Here is a 20,919-nt window from a genome sequence, read left to right as displayed (position 1 = left end):
AATATTTCCACAAAAAGGCATCTAATTCATTAATTTATTCAAGTTAAACACAACAGTGATAAAAGTTTCAGCTGGCATTAAATAAGTCCTTGAGTTAACTAGTAATCTTTAACTGTGAGCCCAGTCTTAATGAATCACTGTGAAGCAAGTTTTTTCTTTTTTTTTGGTACAAAGTAACCGAAATACAAAAAGGCAAGAAAAACAAAAATCAGCCTATACTTTGTATATCGGTTACTTTGTACTTTTTTTTTGGTACAAAGTAACCGAAATACAAAAAGGCAAGAAAAACAAAAATCAGCCTATACACCATATCTCATGATCAAACTTAATTTGGTTAAAAAAAATCTGAGAAATTAGAGAACAATGTTCAAAAACTTGTTTTTTTATACTAATGAAAGAAAAAGTGGGGCAAATATTATGAATCCTTACATTGTTTTCAATGCATGTGTGTTTGAAGAACAGTAAAAAGTAAAAGCGCTCAATGCAGCAAAAGTCACTGTGAATCTATTGCAATAACACACTCTATCATTATAATCACTGAATGCATATGCATTAAAACAATAGTATTTTAATGTTGAACTATGTTGCATGGATTAATGTATCTTATTCTATAATTTAAGAATGTTTACAAATGCAAAGTACACAAGAGCATATTATGGCAATGCATGCGTAAGATGCAAGTTCATTGAATTTGTGCTTAAGTATAGCTCAGTCAGGACTATATTCACCTGATGTGGTGTTGCACTGAGCTGGTGTCCAGTTGATCTCCTGGGATTGAGGTTGAGTTTGGCTTCATGGTCTTTTGTTATACGCCACTATATTCCTTTTATTAGCTACTATATTTTATTCTTTACAAAATCATGTTTTTTGGCAGATGGAATTGATAAAAATCAATGTAACATCTAACTGCGTATCTTTGGGAGTATCCTTAAAAAGATGAGCCAATTTTATTTGTACCCAGTAACAGTTGCAGCATTTTAATCATTTTGTTTAGTCACAGTCACCAACACTGATAAAAACATAGCACGGGGTAGAATAATGCACTCTGTATGACTCTGTGTCAAGTCAAATGATTTAAAAGCAACAAATGTTGACCAAATTGCTGCAAAAAATTATGAGGCAGATTTTTAACACAGTCTTTAATACTTGAACATAACTTCAGGGTAAGAAAATAGGAAGATGACAAAATGGTGCGAGGAATATCCTGAGGTTTCTGTAACAAAATGACTAAACTACCAGTGTGGTTCTTGAACTATCATTATGTTGAAAACTGGAGATCAAGCATTCAGGTTACTGTGCCAGCTCTGATGATTCACTGCTGTAATCTTCATCTACACTCCGGTCCACATTTAAGGTAACATCCACTGAGGCGTCATGGTCCACATCGGCCCGGTGAGGCAGAGCTCTGGTTCTGTACTGCTGCACAACTGGTTCTGCAACACAGATGTTAAATTAAAAAAGATTTATGTAGACAGATGAAAGAATCACTGTACAAAGAACCAATCGTAATCTCATTATGTAATTGTGGAATAATGTGAAAGCAAAATACTACATGAATATAACTAAGCCTGGAATGTCAAATCATTTTACTCCAATTTTGGACTCGAGTTTCCATCACTGTAAAGAAGTTAAACTACACATTCAGTCTCTGAGACAAAGAAACACAATTTTGACATTATGTCTCAGTTTTTCTACGTGATAAAGAAACGATGCAGTAGTAAATGAAAGAAATCTGTCAGCATGACTCTGGGCCTAATTTGTAAGAAGAAAATGTGTAAAATTACACAAATTTATAGTTTAATTACTCTGGTGTATTGTGAATCTTTATCAATAGGAAACGCTGTAAAACTTGTAAAATTGTTGTGAAAATACAGTTGAAGTCCTAATTCACATTTTCCAAAGCCACTCTTCGGGCTGGATTGGAGTCTTTGATTCAGGCCCGGAGCCTTATGTTTGACACCCCTCATCTAAACAATAGATTCTTCCTGCATTAATAAATCTGCGCATTATATTTTGAAATGGAACTGATATAACTCAAGTCTTAAAAAAGTTTTGGGTAACACCTGATAATAATCACTAATAAAAGCTTGACTCACTGCAGCTTATTTTACAGTATATACCAAGGAGGATAATAACCTTCACAGTTATCACGCCAGCAAAAAACTGCAGTGTAGCTGCTCAACAGCCAGCAGCAGATGGTTGTGGCAAACCTGCAGGTCAGCTCCAAGTTTGACCTCCATAACAAGTAGATCATTTAAAAAAGAGCAGATGTTTTTTAAGTAAAAAAGGAAAATAAACTAAAAAACGGGTTTGTTTGAGATGATCTGCACGTTACCTGAAAAGTGCGCCTGTGTGCACACGAAATAAAAAAGTACTAGAGATGTTTGTTTTTTTTGTTTTGTTTTTTTTACATTTGCAAATATTAAAGCAATTTAAATGGAAAATGCCGAATCAGAAATGGTATTTAGCAACAGCAACTTTTTAAACTGCTTTACCTTCAGTACCCCTAAAATATCACTAGAGGGCGCTCTGTACCCACACATTTGCACAGCCGCCTCAGTCAGGAGGTCTGAACCAAAACTTGTGTCTAGAAAAAAAGTTTGATTCGCTGATCACGTGAATCTTTTTCATGTTTCCTGTTGCGGACGATGGTTGATGATGAATTAACTAAAAATCATATTTTAGGTTCTCTCTATACTCAGCATGTGAAAATGTATATATATAAAACACAAAGCAGCACAAAGAGAAGCATGAAAACCAAAAGATGCATCTCAAATGCTTAACATTTTAAAGTCAAAAGCTATCACTGCAGGTTATCACTGCAGGTTACTCATCACCCTCTTTTAATATCAAATCAGTTAAATATTGTGAAATGAATCTAAAAATAATCTTTGGGGGAAACAGGGGGGCTATGAGGCCATAACAGTGGTGTGCTGTTGCATCATGTGATGTTTATCTCTGCTCAGCGCCTGTTGTGTTTACAAGCTCCCTGACAGCCTGGTAAAAGAGAGAGCCCTGAACCCTGTCTAATTTGTAATGTATTTGGATTTGTGATTGAAAGACAAATAGCTATGACCTTTTTTTTTTTGGTAAAATATACACCTGCCCCCTCATTTTGTTAGGTCAGCTGCACATCGACACAAATATCTAATCAGCCAATCACTAAATGGATTTAGGCATATAGACGTGATCAAGATGACCTGCTGAAGCACAAACTGAGCATCAGAATGGGGAAGAGAGGTGATTCAAGTGAGTCTGAATGTGGCACAGCTGGTGATTCCAGACTGGCTGGTATGAGTATTTCACAAACTGCTGACCTACTGGGATTTTCTGACATAATCATTTGTAGGGTTTACACAGAATAGTCTGAAAAATACAGAAAGAAAGTAAAATTCCAGCGAGTGAGAGTTCTCAGCTAAAATGACGTACTAATGATAGCTCAAATAACCACTTGTTACAACCAAGGCATGCAGAAGAGCACTTCTGAACACAAACTTTGAAGCAGATGGGCTGCAGCAGCAGAAGACCACACTGGGTACCTCTCCTGTCAACTAAGAAAAGGAAACTGAGGCTATAATTAACACAAGCTCACCAAATCTGGACAATACAAGATTGTAATAAAAGAAAAACTTTCACTGGTCTGATGAGTATCGATTTCTGCTGCAACGTTTGGCTGTTTGCATCAGAATTTGGCATAAAAATGTGGAAACATTGATCCACCTGCCAACTGTATCAACAGTTCACGTTGGTGGTGGTGTAATAGTGCGAGGGACCCTTGGTACCAACTGAGTGTCGTTCAAACTCCACAGCCTACCCGAGCATTGCTGCTGACCATGTCCATCCCTTTATGACCAAAGTGTAACCATCTTCTGATGAGGACGTCCAGCAATAACATGTCAGAAGCTTAAATGAGCTCAAACTGGTTTCTTGAACATGACAAATCAAACTGGCATCAAACGGGCCTCAACAGCCGCCAGATCTCCATCCAACAGTGGTCTGGCTTCAGTTCCAACTTATCATTAAATAAACAACAAGCTTCGAGAAGTGATGATAAATCACAGAAAATATAAATTTCATAAAAGTTTAGAGGCTAAAAACTGAAAATGTGACTGTGACTGATCAGTTTTTACTTCTTGCTTCATGTGTACCGTTGAAAACCGTCAACCATTCAAACATTTAAAAGACAAGAAGGCGCTTATTTTGCAACATACTGTAATACCTCCAGCCACACGTTAGTGTTCATTTAGCTTTCTTTCCTGACCACACCTGCCACCTACATTCATCATGAGTCATTTCATTTAATCAAAGTCTTTGAAACGGGGTGGAGCTTCTACTTTCTCAGAACTGGGAAGATGAGGTTCAGTTGGGAAAAAGCAACAGCAAAGCAACACCATGGTCTCACAGGTACTGGGTGTGGTGACGGTTAACCTGGCAGACATGCAAAGACAACTAACAGGTTTACAACGAGTGTGGAGAGACAGAGAGCTGATGAAAAACAGAACTGATCGAAAAAAAAATACCAAAAATGTTTTCAACAAAAATAAAAGGTCATAACCGATCTGAATCCCAATTCAAAGGGTTTTTAAAAAACAAAAAAACACTGAGAAGCGAGACAGTGAGAGAGGTGAAGGTGGAACCACACACACACACACACACACACACACACACACACACACACACACACACACACACACACACACACACAGGTGGAACTACCTGTTTCTCAGGTGCTGTTGTCATGAGGGGCAGCCTGCCAAGGGACTCTGTCAGTAGAGTCATTAAACATGGAAAGCTTGACTAAATGACTAGCATATATGAATGCACATGTCTCCTCTCAGAGGACGCATTACATCAAGACTCGTGGATTTGATTCTGAAAACTGATATGTTGCACCCACATACTAGTAGTAATGCCAAAGGTCTAATGCTCTTTAACAGCAGCTCACAGGAAACTCTCAGAGCTCTACAGGGTGTGAACTCAGTCATAAACTGAAAGCCATTTCTGTATCATTTTTGGAACAGCTTGCACTCAGATATTTAGTTTTCACAGAGTATTTCTCGGAAAATACCGTGACAAAAACAAAGGAGGGAATTCATGAAACAATATCATCTGTTGCGAAGCTTTAAAAAGTAGTTCAGTTATCTCGGCCCTACAGGAAGACTGTTTGAAAAAAGTAATACTGTGTTTGACAAATTCATGAAACAGATAACATATAAAGCTGAACAGTCTTTTGGGAATGTGTTCATCAGCCTGCTTTCTACAAACTGTTGTTTCTCACATTTTAAGCTGTGACGCCAGTGTTAAATGTCTTACTGCCATTCTAAATGCCACTGACGCAGCTTTGTTGGGCCCATAACACCACCGGTGGATAAGCTCAACACTTGGAGTTGGCAAATACCATTCATTCATTAATTCATTCACTCATTTATTCACTCATTCCACTCCTGACCAGCGAGCAGCTCCACTGCAGCAGCTCAATATTTAATGGCTTGCTCAGGAACTCCTGAGCAGCACGGACAGACCGGCCACTGTCACTGTTCTTTATTTCTTAATTAACAAAGAAAAAACACATTAAAGATAAAAAAAAAGCAAAGCACCAACCAAAAGTTGTCAAAACATCTGGCAGATCCTCAACATCTGTCCTCTTTTGGTTATGAAGGTCTGCAGAACAATGCAACAAGATTTGTATCATACTTTCATGGGTAATTATTACCTTTATAGGTTTTACTTTTTAACTTTATGTCCTGAGTCTGATGACTCAGTGTTTTGTGTTTGTTTATATTATCTTTTGTTCTCGTTTATTCTGGTTATGTCTTTGTTAAGATTTGCTGTTTGTTAGGTTTCGGTTCTGTACTCCCTCTGTTCCTGTTCTGTCAGTTCTGAGTCTGTGTCTCTGCATATGTGTTGAGTTTCCTGTTTTATTTTGAAGGTCTGTGTGTTAGTGTTTTCAGTTTTGTGTGCTCCTCCTTCTCATCTGTGTAATCAGTGTCAGCCCTGTCTCCCAGCTGTTTCCTCTCAGTCCTGTTCACTTCTTGTATTTAGTGTCTGCGTCTCTCCCTGCTCGTTGTCGCGTCATTCCCCGCTGTGTGTTTTGTCTGCCCGCCTGTTTGCTTGTTTAGTTACTTTCCCAGTTTTCTGTTTTGCCTGCTGTCCAGCAATTAAGCTGAGTAGTTTTAAGTTCACTTTTGGCTCCGTGAGTTTGCTCTTGGGTCCACCATCCCTGCCTTCACACAGTCATGAAACTTTATTCCAGTTACATTTGGAACACCATAGTTAGAAAATAATTAATGTCTCCAATTTGTAATTTTGTTTTTTGTATTTGGGGACATGCTCTGCTCTTGGCCTGAGACATCAGAGAGCAGGGCGACAGGACTCGAGCACCGAACAGACGAGAAATATAACAACTGATAAAGTTTCATGTGTAATGAAAGGGTGGGAGATGGCACTGAGCTCATCAGCTGATCTGCTTGGAGTGCTGCCGACCGATCTGACCTCCCAGACTTAATGGTAATTTTTAAGTGCAGCCATCATCAACTCAAGTGTGCAGGCATAAAAGAATATAAGGGAACGTGTGATATATATTGTTTTAAAAGTAAATGTTTGTTTATTCTTTTTGGCCAGCATTTTTCAGAGGCTCATACTCACTAGGATACGGTAGATGAAGATAATTACACAACATTTAAAGTATTAAATTAAAGCTCCACAAATTTTGTAAAGACAACAGATTATTGGGCTGGCTTACAATCATTGGTATTACTATTTACTAATAGACTCATATTACTGAATGAAGAAAAAATCATATTCACAGACAATAAATACCAAGTCATACTTATGAATCATTTTTATTTTTTATTAATTAATGACTTGGATACTTTTGAATACATGATTAATTATTAAGTCTGGTGTCGTGCTTGATGAAATATGCAGCATACAAGACAGATGTTTAACACCTGGCACCTGCAACATGTTAGTCTGTACATGTAAGTGGAGTGGCCTCCAGTGGGACAGAGTTCATAACATCTTTTACTTTTACAGGGAAATAAGATGGGGCCCACTGAAATGGTATGCGGGCCGGCTACATTTAACCCATCACTAATCCACTAAACCCATATCGCTAGACTTTTGGTACGTTAGTAGTTACTCAGTGGTGGGAAACACACGTGCAGTGGGGTACCTGTAATGCTGATGAATGTCAGTGTAGCCCTGAAACCCCTATTAGTGATGCTGCTGTCCGACGTAAACTGAAGCACCATGGTGCTGTGGTAGGAAAGGACAGGAGGAGGGATACTGCCGCCACACAGCAAGGCTAAACAAAGGAATGCAACAAGATATTGAGTGATACAGGTATAAAAAGATGAATTCTGATTTGATGTATCCATCCTACCAATCTCCTCTGTTCCTTCAACATCTCCCAGGACAGTGAGGGAATCATACAAGCATCTCTCCGACTCCTCCAGGTCAAAATCAGTAAACTCCAGCTGAAGATATAGAAATCATCCAGCTTTTAATCAAACATGTCCTAGTAATACCTTAAGAAGAATACCAGGTAGGTAAGTTGTGCAGCTCACCTTAACCACATGACCCAGAGGAGCATGGATTACCCAGCGGAGGACACAGTCATTACTGTAGGCTTGTGGGTGATTTGGACTGTGTATAGAAGCCTTATCTTCAACCAGAACAAGTGTTCCACATCCTGAGCATGCACACACACACACATACACACACACATAAACATTAGCTTACATTAGACAGTTCAGTTTAAAACATTTAAAAAACACTCATCTGCACACAAATGCACAGCATTAGCAGCTGTTTTTAAACCTATAGCGTGTGTGTATTTTTTAGAGTCCTCAGTTAGCCTGTTGTTGTCTCAAGCAGCATCCACCCGCATAATTTGCTGTTTGTTACAAGAACCACAACCCACAGACACAGCAGAAGCTAAAATTGTGTATGAGCTGAGTACGCAGTGCGTGCATCACTCTGCCAGCTGTATAGTGTATAATCTGGGATTGCATAATGTGCTGGTGTATGTTTGCAGTGTATGTTGTATTTCCCACCAGGATGAGAGTGTCCTTTGACCGCATGGTGCCTAATTACAAAGCCACTTCCTGCTCTGCTAATATCAGAGGAAAAGAGAAGTGTGGCATTGTGGGAATTATTTAGAAGAACTGGGCCGGGCAGCACACTTCCACAGAATATCCCTGAAACACAGAGGCACATGAAGACGTTTAGATATTTACACACACTTTTCTTTTTTTACTTGCAAATGTGTAAACCTGAGAGTCTCATGTTTGTGCTTTTAGAAATAAAAAAAGGGGTTTTAAATCAGTGATGTGTATTCCATGAACAAGATTCTCTCGTTGTCAGTGTGTGCAGTCGGGGTGTCATTCAGTGTTTTGCAAAGACTAAACCTGTGCTTACTAGCAAGGTCTGCTGCATGGTCATCAAACAAATCCTACAGCCCTATTCATCAGTTCATGTGCAGGTTAAAGAATTAGATACACCGTCAAAGGTGTGGGAAGCTTCATGTTTTCAGCCAAGCTGTTTACGATAAGCTACAGTATGTAGGCCAACCACATCCTGACCCTAGCACAGTTTTAACTCACAGCCACAGAAAAACTGCTACTTCTTACAGCCATTTGTAAATTATTTGAACTGGCAATAGGAACATACCCTGTATATAAAAGATGGGCATAGCATCCACAATGCCACTCACTGGGTTGTGGGCTCTGTAGTTTGAAGCCTCATAGTGGTTTAGCAACCATATTCACTTCTTTTTAAGCCACGAGTGACCACATTTGAAGCGGAGAGGGTGGAGTGCTGAGTTATCGGCTCCTACTGGCAATGGGTGCAACATCTACATCTGCTACTTAGTACCTGTAGCAGGCTAACTTACCAGAACAGACGCACAATTTTCTTAGGTCTGTGCCAAATAGCAGGTCATATTATTTGGAGGATAATTTTTTTAAAAAACCCAATAAGTGACTTATTGCCCAGCAGAGAGACATGAGCTACAGCTGCATGTGTCATCACATGTCACTCAGTGTGGCTACGCTTCTAATTTTAAGCCTCACCTGCATCCAGAGTTGTTACAAAAGCGGAGACCAAATTCTTTTTTTCACCAACATGTTTTCTAAAGGTATTTTAACATCGGGGTTTGAGGTTGCCATTGTGGGCACTTCTGCATGAAGCCCAGACATATCATAAATATTACATCTCATTTCAAAGAAGTGATATATAAGAATGTATTTTTAGAAATGTTTCACACGTCCCTTAACACAGCCATCCCCAGAGGTCCAGGCTGGCTCTGATGCATCTTTAGTACAGTATAAGCTGGTATATTGGATTCCTTTCTCTTACAGTATCTGAATTCTTTCACCCATAAAGATGACATTTCACAACTCCTCCAATCGGCCTCCAAGTGTGAAAGAGTTAAGAGAATCATTACTTCATGACCCCCATGGTTGCTCATATTAAATGAACTGAACAGAAGCTCAATAACTGGCTTTTTCTTTTTCAGTTGCACATATATTGATATTTTTCATTACATTACTACAATAGACTACATATAATGATAGTATTGTGAGACTCTGTGATTCCCACAACATACAAAGTAGTTGTTATTGTTGAGGTTAGCCAGGAAATGATTGTAAGTCAGTGCACTGTAAGCTGAAATGAAGGTGTTTGAAACTCACCAACAGGCCGATGGCTTCCTACTGAAACAGTGAGTCGATCGTACCGACAGTACGAGTCGTTCTCCAAGTCAAAAAGATCGAACTCCAGCAGAATACTATAACCTGGAGGAACGCTGATGCTCCACAAACACAACCTGTGGAAAGGCATGAACAGTTTAACCAGGGTACTGTATTTTCCTTCTTTACATCCATATAATCCTGAGCTAAAAGTCAAATGTTAGTTTTTCAGAGTTTCTCATCCTCACAGAATTATAAGAAATATTGATTGCCAGTTATCTTATTAAGCATGGCGTTAGCTCGGGCAGCTTCTGGCAGATCGGCTGATCTCTGACCGCTCATATCAGCACATCTGATTAATTTGCTTTAGGCTGCATATCTGCAAGCCACCTCATAACCCATCTCCACCTCAGCTTGTCCATTCAGTCTGCATCAAAATTAATTGATATCACACCTGTTGCATGGACTGGTTGTTGCTCTCTCTGCCATCTTTTAAATGTATGCACATAAATGGCCTCAAACATAAATCACTACAGATGGAAATACAGTGTTCTCTTGACTACACTGATTCTGACTGAGCAGCAGTTAGTACCGCCACTTAGTTCTTCTCTGAAGTGTCACTCACTGGTTGTTGTCGTAGCGATCGCCATGGAGCCTGGGATTTTTGATTACCCCGTTAATGTCAGACACAGGCCCATCTCTCACACTGCAGAGTCCTGAGACACACGCAAACATCAAAGAAGCATGAGCACATTATGAAATATAGATGAACAAGAGTTGGTGTAATGAGTGGAAAGATAACTCACTTGATGAAACCGTTGTCTGCTGCTGGTGCTCAGCTGAAAGAAGTAGAAAGATGAAAGAGAGAACATAAATATAAATGGAAGAACTTCATCTTTCATCAGAATATTTGTTTCTGGAGGAACTGTGGACAAAAACCCACAGAGTTAAACCGCAGATTAACGTAATCTAAAATTTTCTAATTAATTAATTCATATTTATTCAATACAAAATGTTTTTTTCTCCTAATTTTCAGAATGACACTGCTGAGTTTAAACAATTCAAAAATGCCTACAGACTTGGTTTTTGTAACCTTTTCTTCTCATAAAAATAATAATAAAAATCTGTTCTAACCATGATGACAGCATCAGATTAAGTCCAGCATGCTTTGATAAAGCTCAGCCTCAAAAGTTGTCTTTGTTGGGATCCACAGAGTGGCTCCATATGGAGAAGCAACAGCTTTAAATTTTATCATGTTAAATATTAATAGCAGCAGCAGCTGCTAAATGAACTGCAGACAGCAATCTGCTGCTCATGTTTGTGCATCACACACTGTGTGAAAGCTAACATCATCATACAGGGATGACACATACAAGAGGCTTTTCCACACTGAACTGCATGCTATGCATATACTGTACAAAAGTCCTGAGCCAACCCTCATTTCTTCATATTCTGCTTGGAAAACGGGAAATAATACGTTATTGTTTTTATAGATCCAACTACAGAAAGGCAACAAATGAGACATTTTTGGGACAAACACTAGTAACAAAGTATCAGATACATCTTAAATTTTGTTTATTGTTTATTTGAGTTATCTGTTGTGTTTAGACAGTGTTAAGTGGTTTTCTTCAGAGGAAAGAAGCACTGCTCTGATAATGGTCCGATACAAGGGCTGGAATGAAAATGAGTGACAAAGAAGTCACTGTATAAAGGAAAGCTTGGAAAGGCTTTCAGAGAGCCGGGAGAGCTATTAAGACTGCTCTTTAAAAACAGTTACAAGTAAGTCTGGCTCCTTGGAAGCAAAGTATAAAGAAAGGAAAGGTGACTCAGTGCTTTTTCACAGTACTGTACTCACAACACTTAGAAAGCTGGGCGATTAGTTAAAGGAATGTCAAAAAGGCAAGTGTGTTTGTATATTACGCCATGAAGGTCTGTTTTTTAAGAACATATTTGAATCGATTGCTGATGAGGAAACAAAGAATCTTTACCTTCATCTCCTGATATTTCAATAAACAGACATTGTTTACATTCCTGTCTGTTACATCACATTTTGATGGCCAAGCAGCACTTTAAAGGTTAGGAAAACAGGTTTCTCACCACCTTGATATGTGGGTGGAGACATATTTACTGCAATATACTTCTACAAGCTTTAGCTACTTTTTAAGTTTGTCCCTGACTAAAATACAAAGTGACATTCAGATGTTATCAGATGGATCTCAGGGTGTAATAGCCACTTTGTACCAGCACTGTACTACCTCCATATATGGTTATCATGTGACACACCATGTGTATCACACTCTTTAGAAGCAAATATGCTGTATATGCTGTATCAAAACCTACCCTCTCTCAATTTACGCTTGATCCAAGGCAGCAGCAGCCTGACGTCAGTGAAAATCCCCGGAGAACCTCGTTTGGAAGGGGGGCGGCTGCTGTTGTTTCCCCAGCTCCTACCACATCCTTTACCCCAGGAAGTCACGCCCAGCGCCACCCAGCGATGACCTTCTGACCCTGCTGGACACACCAAAGGACCTCCTGAGTCTCCCTGGACAGAGGATGAAGTCGTGGGTCAAGGGATGAGTCAATTATTTAAAGCTCAGTGGGATAGAATGACTGATTTACGGCACTGAATTGTGCTGTAAATAGAGCATCTGTGAGGATGGAGAAAAAATCAGAAGTTATAGATAATGAAAAGATTTTTAATACCTGACAGGCATCTCTCCCTCCTGTCTCTGGGCCGGCACACAGAACTGTCATGCTCGGCTGAGGCCGGACGAGTCTCTGGTTCATCATAGAACCTTTAAGAGTTTGGAGGACATATTTACATTTGGCTCGGTCAACCAAATCCAAATGCACCTCTCTCAGAACCATAGGAAGACGACCCCCTAAGAAACAGTTACATAGATTGGAATAGATTAAAAAGCTCCAGTCTAATTGAACAATATTTAAAAGTCAGAAAAACGACATACGTTCCTTTATCCTCCCCCATCCAGCCGTCATGCAAGTGGTCTGAGGAAGGATATTGTCATTAGGTAAAGGCAGACATATCGGCTGGACACGAGCTCCTGTTGAAAAAGTCACATCAGGTCAAATTAAAAACCATGGTGGCCCGAAAGTACAAAACACAACAGAAACACAACATTCCTTGTTTCTGTTTTCATATCATTGCATCATGCTTGAATGTTATTCTCAGCAGTGTCCTTGTGTGACTTTTGTCATTGTTGAACCTGACAAAGAATCTGTAAGTTGTACTTGCTTGCATGTTAGCTATGTGTGTCCTGTGACGAGCTATGATGCTTCAAGCAAGCATGCAGACTGCAGACTGCATGCACATCACTGTGCTCTGAGGATCTGAAGCGACATCTTAGAGCCATTACATATTAAAACTGCACTGACCTTCAGTCTGCTGCTCCCTTCTTTGCAAAGGGTCACTGCAGCAGATCTGCATACCTGATTGGTCAGACGATCTTCCTCACAACTCTTGAGGAATTTGTCTCAAACAACGAGTGGTCACATGTTAGGTGAATGTGTTAACCATACACCATGTAGCCACACCATCCCAGCATTTCAAACTTAAAAATTCAGTGCAGTCAGAAAACTTCTAATATAACAGAGACCTCCCACCTAGATTCAGATACCCGGTTCTTGTGAAATAATCCAGAAGAAATTGTTGTTTTTTTTTAATTTGATAGAAAGGGTTGATACAAAAGATATAATTCTATTTTTATAGTTGATTTGATCCATTTGTAGCCACATAGCTTTCTGTAATAACTCACTAGTTTGCAAAGTCACAAAAGAGCATTTTCTCCTTTACCATATTGATGTCTTGAAACCAGATGTGACAGATGAGGTGTGGATCTGAGAAAACATGCTGATCGACTCAATTGCAAATCATCGGCAAATGAGCGGAACTGGACTGAAATTTACACAGTAGACTTGATTTTTTACTCAATATGACCCAAAATGCAGGTTTAAGGCACTTATTTGAGTCTCTGAGTCGAACACAGTGATCAGTATGACACGTTATTTGATTTTGAACCAATGTGAACAGAAAACTTGCCCATCTGGATGCGTTGGTTCAGCTCTATGAGAGCTATGTCATAGTTCATCGGCAGAGCAGGGTTGTACTTTTCATGGACTGAGACAGACTTGACCAGAAAGACTTGCTCCTCCTCATCGTGTACTCTCTGGTCAAACTCTCCAACAAGGACTCTCACACCACTGAGAAACTCTCTAGAGAGAACATTCAAAGCTTATCATTTATTCCTGTTACATAAAATGTTCATTCAATTCTGCTCAATTATAAGTCATGTCAGCGACATAACACTTTATACTTTGACAAAGATGTGAAGCAGTGTGCAGCAGTCATTATCCAGCAGTCACTCAAGATGGATCCTCCACAGAAATGAGAGCCCCTGTTTTGGAAGGAAACCTGAGGACAGACGATCCATAAGAAGATTAAGCAGAGCCAACAGCATAAGTCAGTTTGTCACTAAAACAAAAGGCTGGTTTACCCTTTTCTTTGTGTTTGCTATGCCAGCCTTAAAAATAACACTTTTTTCATACAGACCCGTGAATGCAACAGTCATGTAAAGTGCAGCAGATGTGTGAAGTTTAAATGTTTAAAATGATGAGCAAACAAAGTTGCAGTCTCTCAAATTGCAGGACTGTGGTGCTGAATAAGGTTTTTTTTTTATAGCAACCCTTTAAAGCCTGAACCATTAAATAATAACCAGAGAAATATAGTTTTTTTTGAAAGTGAAGCATTTATTGAACCTTTTGACAATTAAAAAAATATAAGTTTCAATTCGTATTTTGTTTGCTACATACTTTATATTTTTGTGTGTGTAATTTATTTATTTTGTGTGTCATTTATTTACATTTTTCTAGGGGAAAAACACACGGATGATTTAGAAGTTTTAAAAAAAACTTTCAAAAGATTGTATGTGTCAAATATGATATACTAGGCATTAAAGGGGTTAAACTGAGCAATTGAGCAACGAAGCAATTTATCCACAAAATTCCATGGAGCTGTCTTTTTTTGGTTCACAGTGTAAAAGGTTACTCCCATCTCTTTGTCATTGAGTGATCCTCAGGAAAAACCAGCATGAGCAACCATGTCATGTTTGTGAAGGACAGAATACGTGGTGAGCCTGCATGGCCGGTGATAACCATCAGGGGTGAACAAGAAAGGAAACTTCAACAATAACTTTAACCACTGATATGCATCTTTAAAGATAAGCAAAATAGCAGTCAGATAAGACAGCTAAGCTAAAGGAAAGAAAGAAAGAAAGAGAGAAACCTGAAAGAAGAACTAAATAACTGACCAACCACGGGTGTGATCCGTACATGGCTTCAGTTCCTCCTACCACCCTCAGAGAGGAAACCGTCGGGTTCCACACTTGAGAAATTCCACATTTTGAACCTAACAGAAAGCATCAATACTTTTGAGACCACTGACAACATTTTCCCTCAGCTCTGTGTCATTTTAAGACATGAAAGGTTGTGTGTTCCTTTTTTCAGTACCCATCCTATTACTCACCTGTTTGAGCAGCATGGATGCCAGTGTTTACCCAAAAATACAGAGAGAGCAGAGCGGCGGTGGTCCTCATCACTAACCCAAGCATGGAGAAAAGGTCTCATACTGGGCAGACAAAAAGGTTTATAAGGACTAGTGTGATGTGAGGGTATACTCACAAACAAACCAGTAAAGGCTGGCCATGATGGTGATTGGTGAGTTCAAATGTCGCAGTAAAAATTAGTTGCAGAAAAGTGGTGAATGCGTTTATCATCTCAAGGTCAGCTGTGGTGAGGTGTGCAGAGTGTTATTGGTGCCTCAAAAACAGGGCAGCAGCTGTAAAGCCTGCAAGGGGGAGAAACAGTCATAAAACACGCACAAAAGGACAGAGAGAGCACACTTACTGCCGCACAGCCTGTGTGAAAAGAAGTGCTGACGTAAAAGCAGACAGAGAGGAGGAAAAACAGGAAAAGCAGAGAAATAAAAGGACAAAATCTTCCACGTGTCAAAGCTGCAGCCTCTGTGAATGAGTCCTCTGAATCATCTGACATTCAGAAAAATATTTACATTTTTAAAATTTCACACAAAAATCTCATTTTCAGAGATGTTTGCTTTATTGGATATTAGATTAACACCACTTACTGTATTGCTTGGTCAAAAAACGTGTTGTAAAAGCTTAAAAATAACAAGTCCTGATCGCATTTGTCACTTTGTCGTTTTTGTTATCACAACAGGCAGTTGAAAAGTTATTTTACTTACCAGAAAGCGGCACTGTGAGAAACAACTGTGAGAACGTTTCTCTTTTTCTTAACCTGTGCTACAAAAAATACCTCAATATGAGAGTTTCCTCTCCCAGTTACATTTGCAAATGACTGAGAAGTGCAGGGGAGTATTCTGCTCTGTGAGAGGTGGAAATTAGATACACACCGAGTGTCCCATATCAGTAAAGTAGCAGTATCAGTAGAGTATTCCCAAAAGGAAAGTGTACTGTAGATATTTTAAGAAATACATTGTTCCAACTAAAACCAGTGGGTTACAAGTAAAAACAGATTTTCATCCAAAGCTGCTCATATTGTTTCATTAACAGCCAGGAAGACATGAGTGTGCAGGTATGATCATAATAATCTGTTAGGTTAATATATTTATTTATTTTTTTGTTTTGTTTTTTTTGCCTGTCTCGTTTGGTTCTTTTGCCATCAGAATTATTGTCTAAAGGCAAAGAAAGATGTCCAACGGATTTACTTTACCAAATGGACCATCCCAGCCTTGCCGTAATGGTCTATTTGATTCACCTTTGCTTTTATTGTTTATTTTATTTTCATTTACTGAACACGGGACAGGCTTGACTGGGGAAAAGAAAAGGGAAAAAGAAAGAGGGAAAGAAAAACAGTGGGGAAGAGGGACGGTGATAAAGGGCAAAAAACAAAAACCAACAAAACAAACAGACAAAAAATACATATATCAATCACCTGGATCATCTGTTAGGAAAGAAAAAAGAGAAAACAAACAAAGAAAAAGAGAGCAATATAATAAATAACATCATCGCGATGATCTATGTGAATATAACAGTAAATACTAAATATTAAATATTATTGTGCAGCACGTAAGATTGACAGCGCACAGTGTGCTTTGAGGTAGGAGCCCAAAAGGGTGTCGTTTGTGTGGGTGAGCACCCGTGTGTTCACCTGTGAGCATGAGCGCGCTTGTATTTAAAAGATTCCTTCATGTAATGATCTGCTAGAGGGTGTGGGGGGCCACAGCCCCGTCCTCCAGGGCATGAAGCAGGTATGGAGGAGATCAAACTCCAGACATCCAGAGGCCCCAAGAGCAAAGAGACCAAGGAAGACCAACAGAGGGGCAGCCGCGCCACTATCCCGGAAAGAGCTGAGGAGAGCCCCAGATGAGGGGTCTCTCAGCAGCCGCGGAGCAGAAGCCAGGGGGGGTTGCAGTGACGTGCCCGTGAGCTCCGCCGGCAGCCAGCTGTGCCAGAGTGACCGAGCCCCAGGCCGAGAGGCCGAGGGCACCCCACCCCCGAAGGAGCCCGAGCGAGCCCCAGGCTCCAGGCCCCGACAAGCAGCCACCAGGAGTGAGCCAGTGTGGGTACCTGGACGCCCATCCCCGGACACAAAGAACCACCAACACACCGATGTCTGAGGGCGTCTGCCACTAGCAGGGGGAGTGGTGGGGGGAAATAGGCCTCCATACCATGGAGGGCCTGAGATGTCCCTAGAGAGGTGACGTCTGATACCCGACCTGACATATAGACACAAACAAACAGGTACACACAGATACAAACATCCATTCCCACCCTCATGCTCTCGTATGCAATTACTCAACACTCACCCAACGTGGAGACAGACATAAAGAGACACTATACACACAATCACACTCCCCAAGCGTACTCTAAGCCCCAGGTCTAGGTACCCTTGCCCCTGGAGGGGGAAACTGCACCCAGACCCAGGTAGTGTTACCCTTTTCCCTGGGGTGGAGAGAAGCAGGCCGCCCCGACTCCGCAGCAGCACATTCCAGACCCCAATCGGACGGCCAACTTCTCCTCCTAGTCCCCCCGCTCCAACAGGCAGCAGAGAACGGGGGGGTGTGAAGACTCCAAACCTCCCTCCGCCCGCTCATATGTAGTGTTGATGCATGTGTGTTCTAAGGTGCATTTAAAACCCAGGAGGGCATGGAGGCCAGAGAGCAGCAGGTAAGCGCATAGCCCCTCCTGATAGCCCTAAATGTCTACGTGTATTTAAAATTGAGAGGTGGGCAACGATGCCAGGGGTGAGATTGTACACCCTGATGGTCTTCTGGATGACGTGTAGCGAGCCCACCCCCAAGGTCCTATATGTATGTGTTATGAGAGTGTGAGTAATGTGAATGTCTAAGTTGTGGGATAAAATTGAGGCACAGGCAGCCAGAAGGGGACAGAGGGGGGGGGGGGATGCCTCCCCTGCACCCTGGTGACACACCTTTACCCCAAGGCCCTGCATGTGTGGGTGATTGTGGTGGAGCGGGAAGAGGGAGGCAGCTGGAGATGGGGAGGGAAGGAAGAGAGGGGCAAGTGGCCCCTCCCTGGGGCCAGCTCCCCCGCTGACCCCAGTAGGCACCCCCATACTCCGCAACCCGCCAGGGAAAGGGGGCCCAGGCCCATCCGGACCGGGGCCCAGTTCAGCAGCGCCGCCTGGCCCCACAGAGCCCAGGACAGCCCACCCGACCCCACCACAGAGAAAACTGCACCCACCCCATCATCCACTTATCTTCCAGAATACACAAGACAATAGACACCCAGGCTGAGTTCTTCCTCCACCTCTCCTATATCTCTCCCCAAGTGCAGAGTCAGTTCCTGGAGAGAGGAGAGCTCCTGCAAGATGTTAACTTCTTGGGTTAATATATTTATATACCCTGCCTTCTGGCTCTGCTTTGGGCTCCACCAACTACCAGCTTCATGATAACTTTGTAACTAGATTTGCTGACCGTATAAAGCACAGACAGCATAAAAGATCCATTTAATTCTCAGATCCTAAAGTGAAGCGTAAGTGCCTTAAACCTGCATCTCTTTTAATTCCACCAGAGGTTGATGTCTGTGGTTGCAAAAAGAATTCCGGTTTCTACAGAGTGAGTTTATTGACGTAGTAAATTACTTATACTGAATGAAACATTAAATCCATTTTGCAAGTTTTGATCATTCTAAAGGCCGTTACACATCGCATGTGTAATGAAAAAATGACACAACATGCCGAATCATCCATATCTGACCTTGTTGTGTAATGTGTACACACACCAAATGCACTGTAAAAATAAAATTATGTCAACATCAAGCAACATCTTGTTTTGTTGTGTCTGAGGTTACTATTTCCATCTTGCTGTGTAATCTCTACCGCTGTGCGATTTGAGGTACGAGCTCCCTTGTTGCCAAATGCAGTGATCCGATTAGTTAGATCTGTTCACTTGTATCTGAAAAATCAGAAGAATCGAGCTTGATTCTGAGTATGCTTTTGGTGTGAGCGGCTGCATTATGAATAGTCCGAAAAACATTTTTAATGCACGAAAGATTCACATGGAGTTTACGTGTCCTGAAGGCCTTGAGACTCAAAAAAGGTGGCTTGTGCAGGATATCACCATCAGTATCGACCCTCACTCATCACACCAAGATGGCGACCGGGAACACACTCACCTCAGGGTTTTTAAACAGGAGTTCACAAACCTGTGGGTAGCTACGTCCATCTTTTGTACGGTCCATGGCCTAAATCATAAAAAGTAGCAGTGCAGGCCACGGAACCACAACGACGAGCTGAAAGACGTTAAAAAGCTCCGCAGATTTGAGGCGAACTGCAGATTACAAATTTCTCATATTATTACATGACAACTCAATAAATTACATGACAACTATGACAGGCACAACCACAGCCACAAGTATCCCTGCTATCAACTTTCTACATTTTCATTTCCCGGCTTTACTCAGCAATGCATCCCACGGAGGGTTTTCCAAGTAACTCACATGAAAACAATTCCAAAAGCTTTCATAAAGTACTTATAGATTGAATCGCCATTTTGTTAACAAGTACACAAATGAGCAGCTATTGACCACGAGTGTTTAAAAGCCTACACATCAGCATTCCCTGAATTATAAATGGAATAGACGTTTAGTGTGTAAGTGTGTATTTATGTGAGTGTTTTCTGCCTCGGGGCTCCCACTCTAAGCCTTATAAGCCCCCTGCTTCCTGTTTATGCAGCCCAGTGGCCCAGACCCCACACGGTGTACATGGCTGGATGTGACTCAGTGCTTGGCCACAGTTGCCGGGGCTGCTGTTGCCAGGTGTTGCAGAGAGACGCATAAAATACCGTGCTGTCGGTAACAATTGGCATAAACAATAAATGGAAGCGTGAAACGAGGTCAGCTTTCAACGGATCATTGTCTTCATTTCTCTTGTTTGTGTAAAGCTGGACAAGAGGAACGATGAAAGGTTCCCTCCTCACACATAAATCCAGATCGATGCCTGAGCAATATGTAGTGGCTGTACACAATAGCATTCGATTGGTAGGAAGCAATTCAGTCTTTATAAATTCTTTATGTAAAGGAGGAAGCATTAACATGCGGGCACAGAAGGCTTAGCACTTCAGTAAACAAACTTTAACCTCAATCAGGCTAATAACCTTTGTTTCCAACCTGAAATGTTGTGCTTAAAGAATCCTGATTATACAGGTAAAGTTTACAGTTCTTGAGTACAATAAAAATTAATGTTGTGTTCCAAATATTAAGCCAATTCTTCCCACAAGGACCCCAGATTGGACAGCTACTCTCAAACCAAACTATGTTGCATGTTTACATCTGCTTTTTCCCCACATTCACTGTATACGTTTATCCCAGCCTCGTTAGTGGGATTCTGGATCCAGTTTCTAAGAGCATTTACTAAGTTGAAACATATGAAGAGAACAAAGTACCTGCAAATAACCAAAACTAATGTGGGCAAATGTGCAGTGTTAAAAACTCTAATCACATTAAAAATCATGCTGGTTCTTCCACATAATGGTATGCATGTAATATCTGTTTTATTACTCTCCCAGTCAGATACTTGAAATTAAGGGTAAGACTCCCTAATTAAGGCTATGTTTGACACTGTCTACTTGAACTCACCTCCACAAATTCAAGAACCAAACCCCTCGACCACTTTGAGCGTTTGTAACTGAATTATCTGGCAAAAACATAGGAGC

General features: G+C 40.8%; 1 protein-coding gene across 1 annotated transcript; it reads right to left on the bottom strand.

The window, feature by feature from the left end:
- Positions 1-1,183: 1,183 nt before the first annotated feature.
- LOC134630537 (ovochymase-2) lies at positions 1,184-15,246 on the bottom strand. Its single transcript, XM_063477889.1, has 14 exons — positions 15,232-15,246; positions 14,024-14,121; positions 13,750-13,922; positions 12,659-12,754; positions 12,396-12,574; positions 12,033-12,234; positions 10,499-10,531; positions 10,318-10,408; positions 9,696-9,829; positions 8,058-8,201; positions 7,569-7,693; positions 7,385-7,478; positions 7,175-7,306; positions 1,184-1,433 (listed from the first exon to the last, which is right to left on the bottom strand). The coding sequence occupies exons 1-14, from the start codon at positions 15,244-15,246 to the stop codon at positions 1,291-1,293; spliced, it is 1,659 nt and encodes a 552-aa protein (XP_063333959.1). The 3' UTR covers positions 1,184-1,290.
- Positions 15,247-20,919: the final 5,673 nt, after the last annotated feature.

This window comes from Pelmatolapia mariae, linkage group LG7, assembly GCF_036321145.2.
Source record: "Pelmatolapia mariae isolate MD_Pm_ZW linkage group LG7, Pm_UMD_F_2, whole genome shotgun sequence".
Lineage (NCBI taxonomy): Eukaryota > Metazoa > Chordata > Actinopteri > Cichliformes > Cichlidae > Pelmatolapia > Pelmatolapia mariae.
This window is presented reverse-complemented; position numbering and strand designations above follow the sequence as displayed.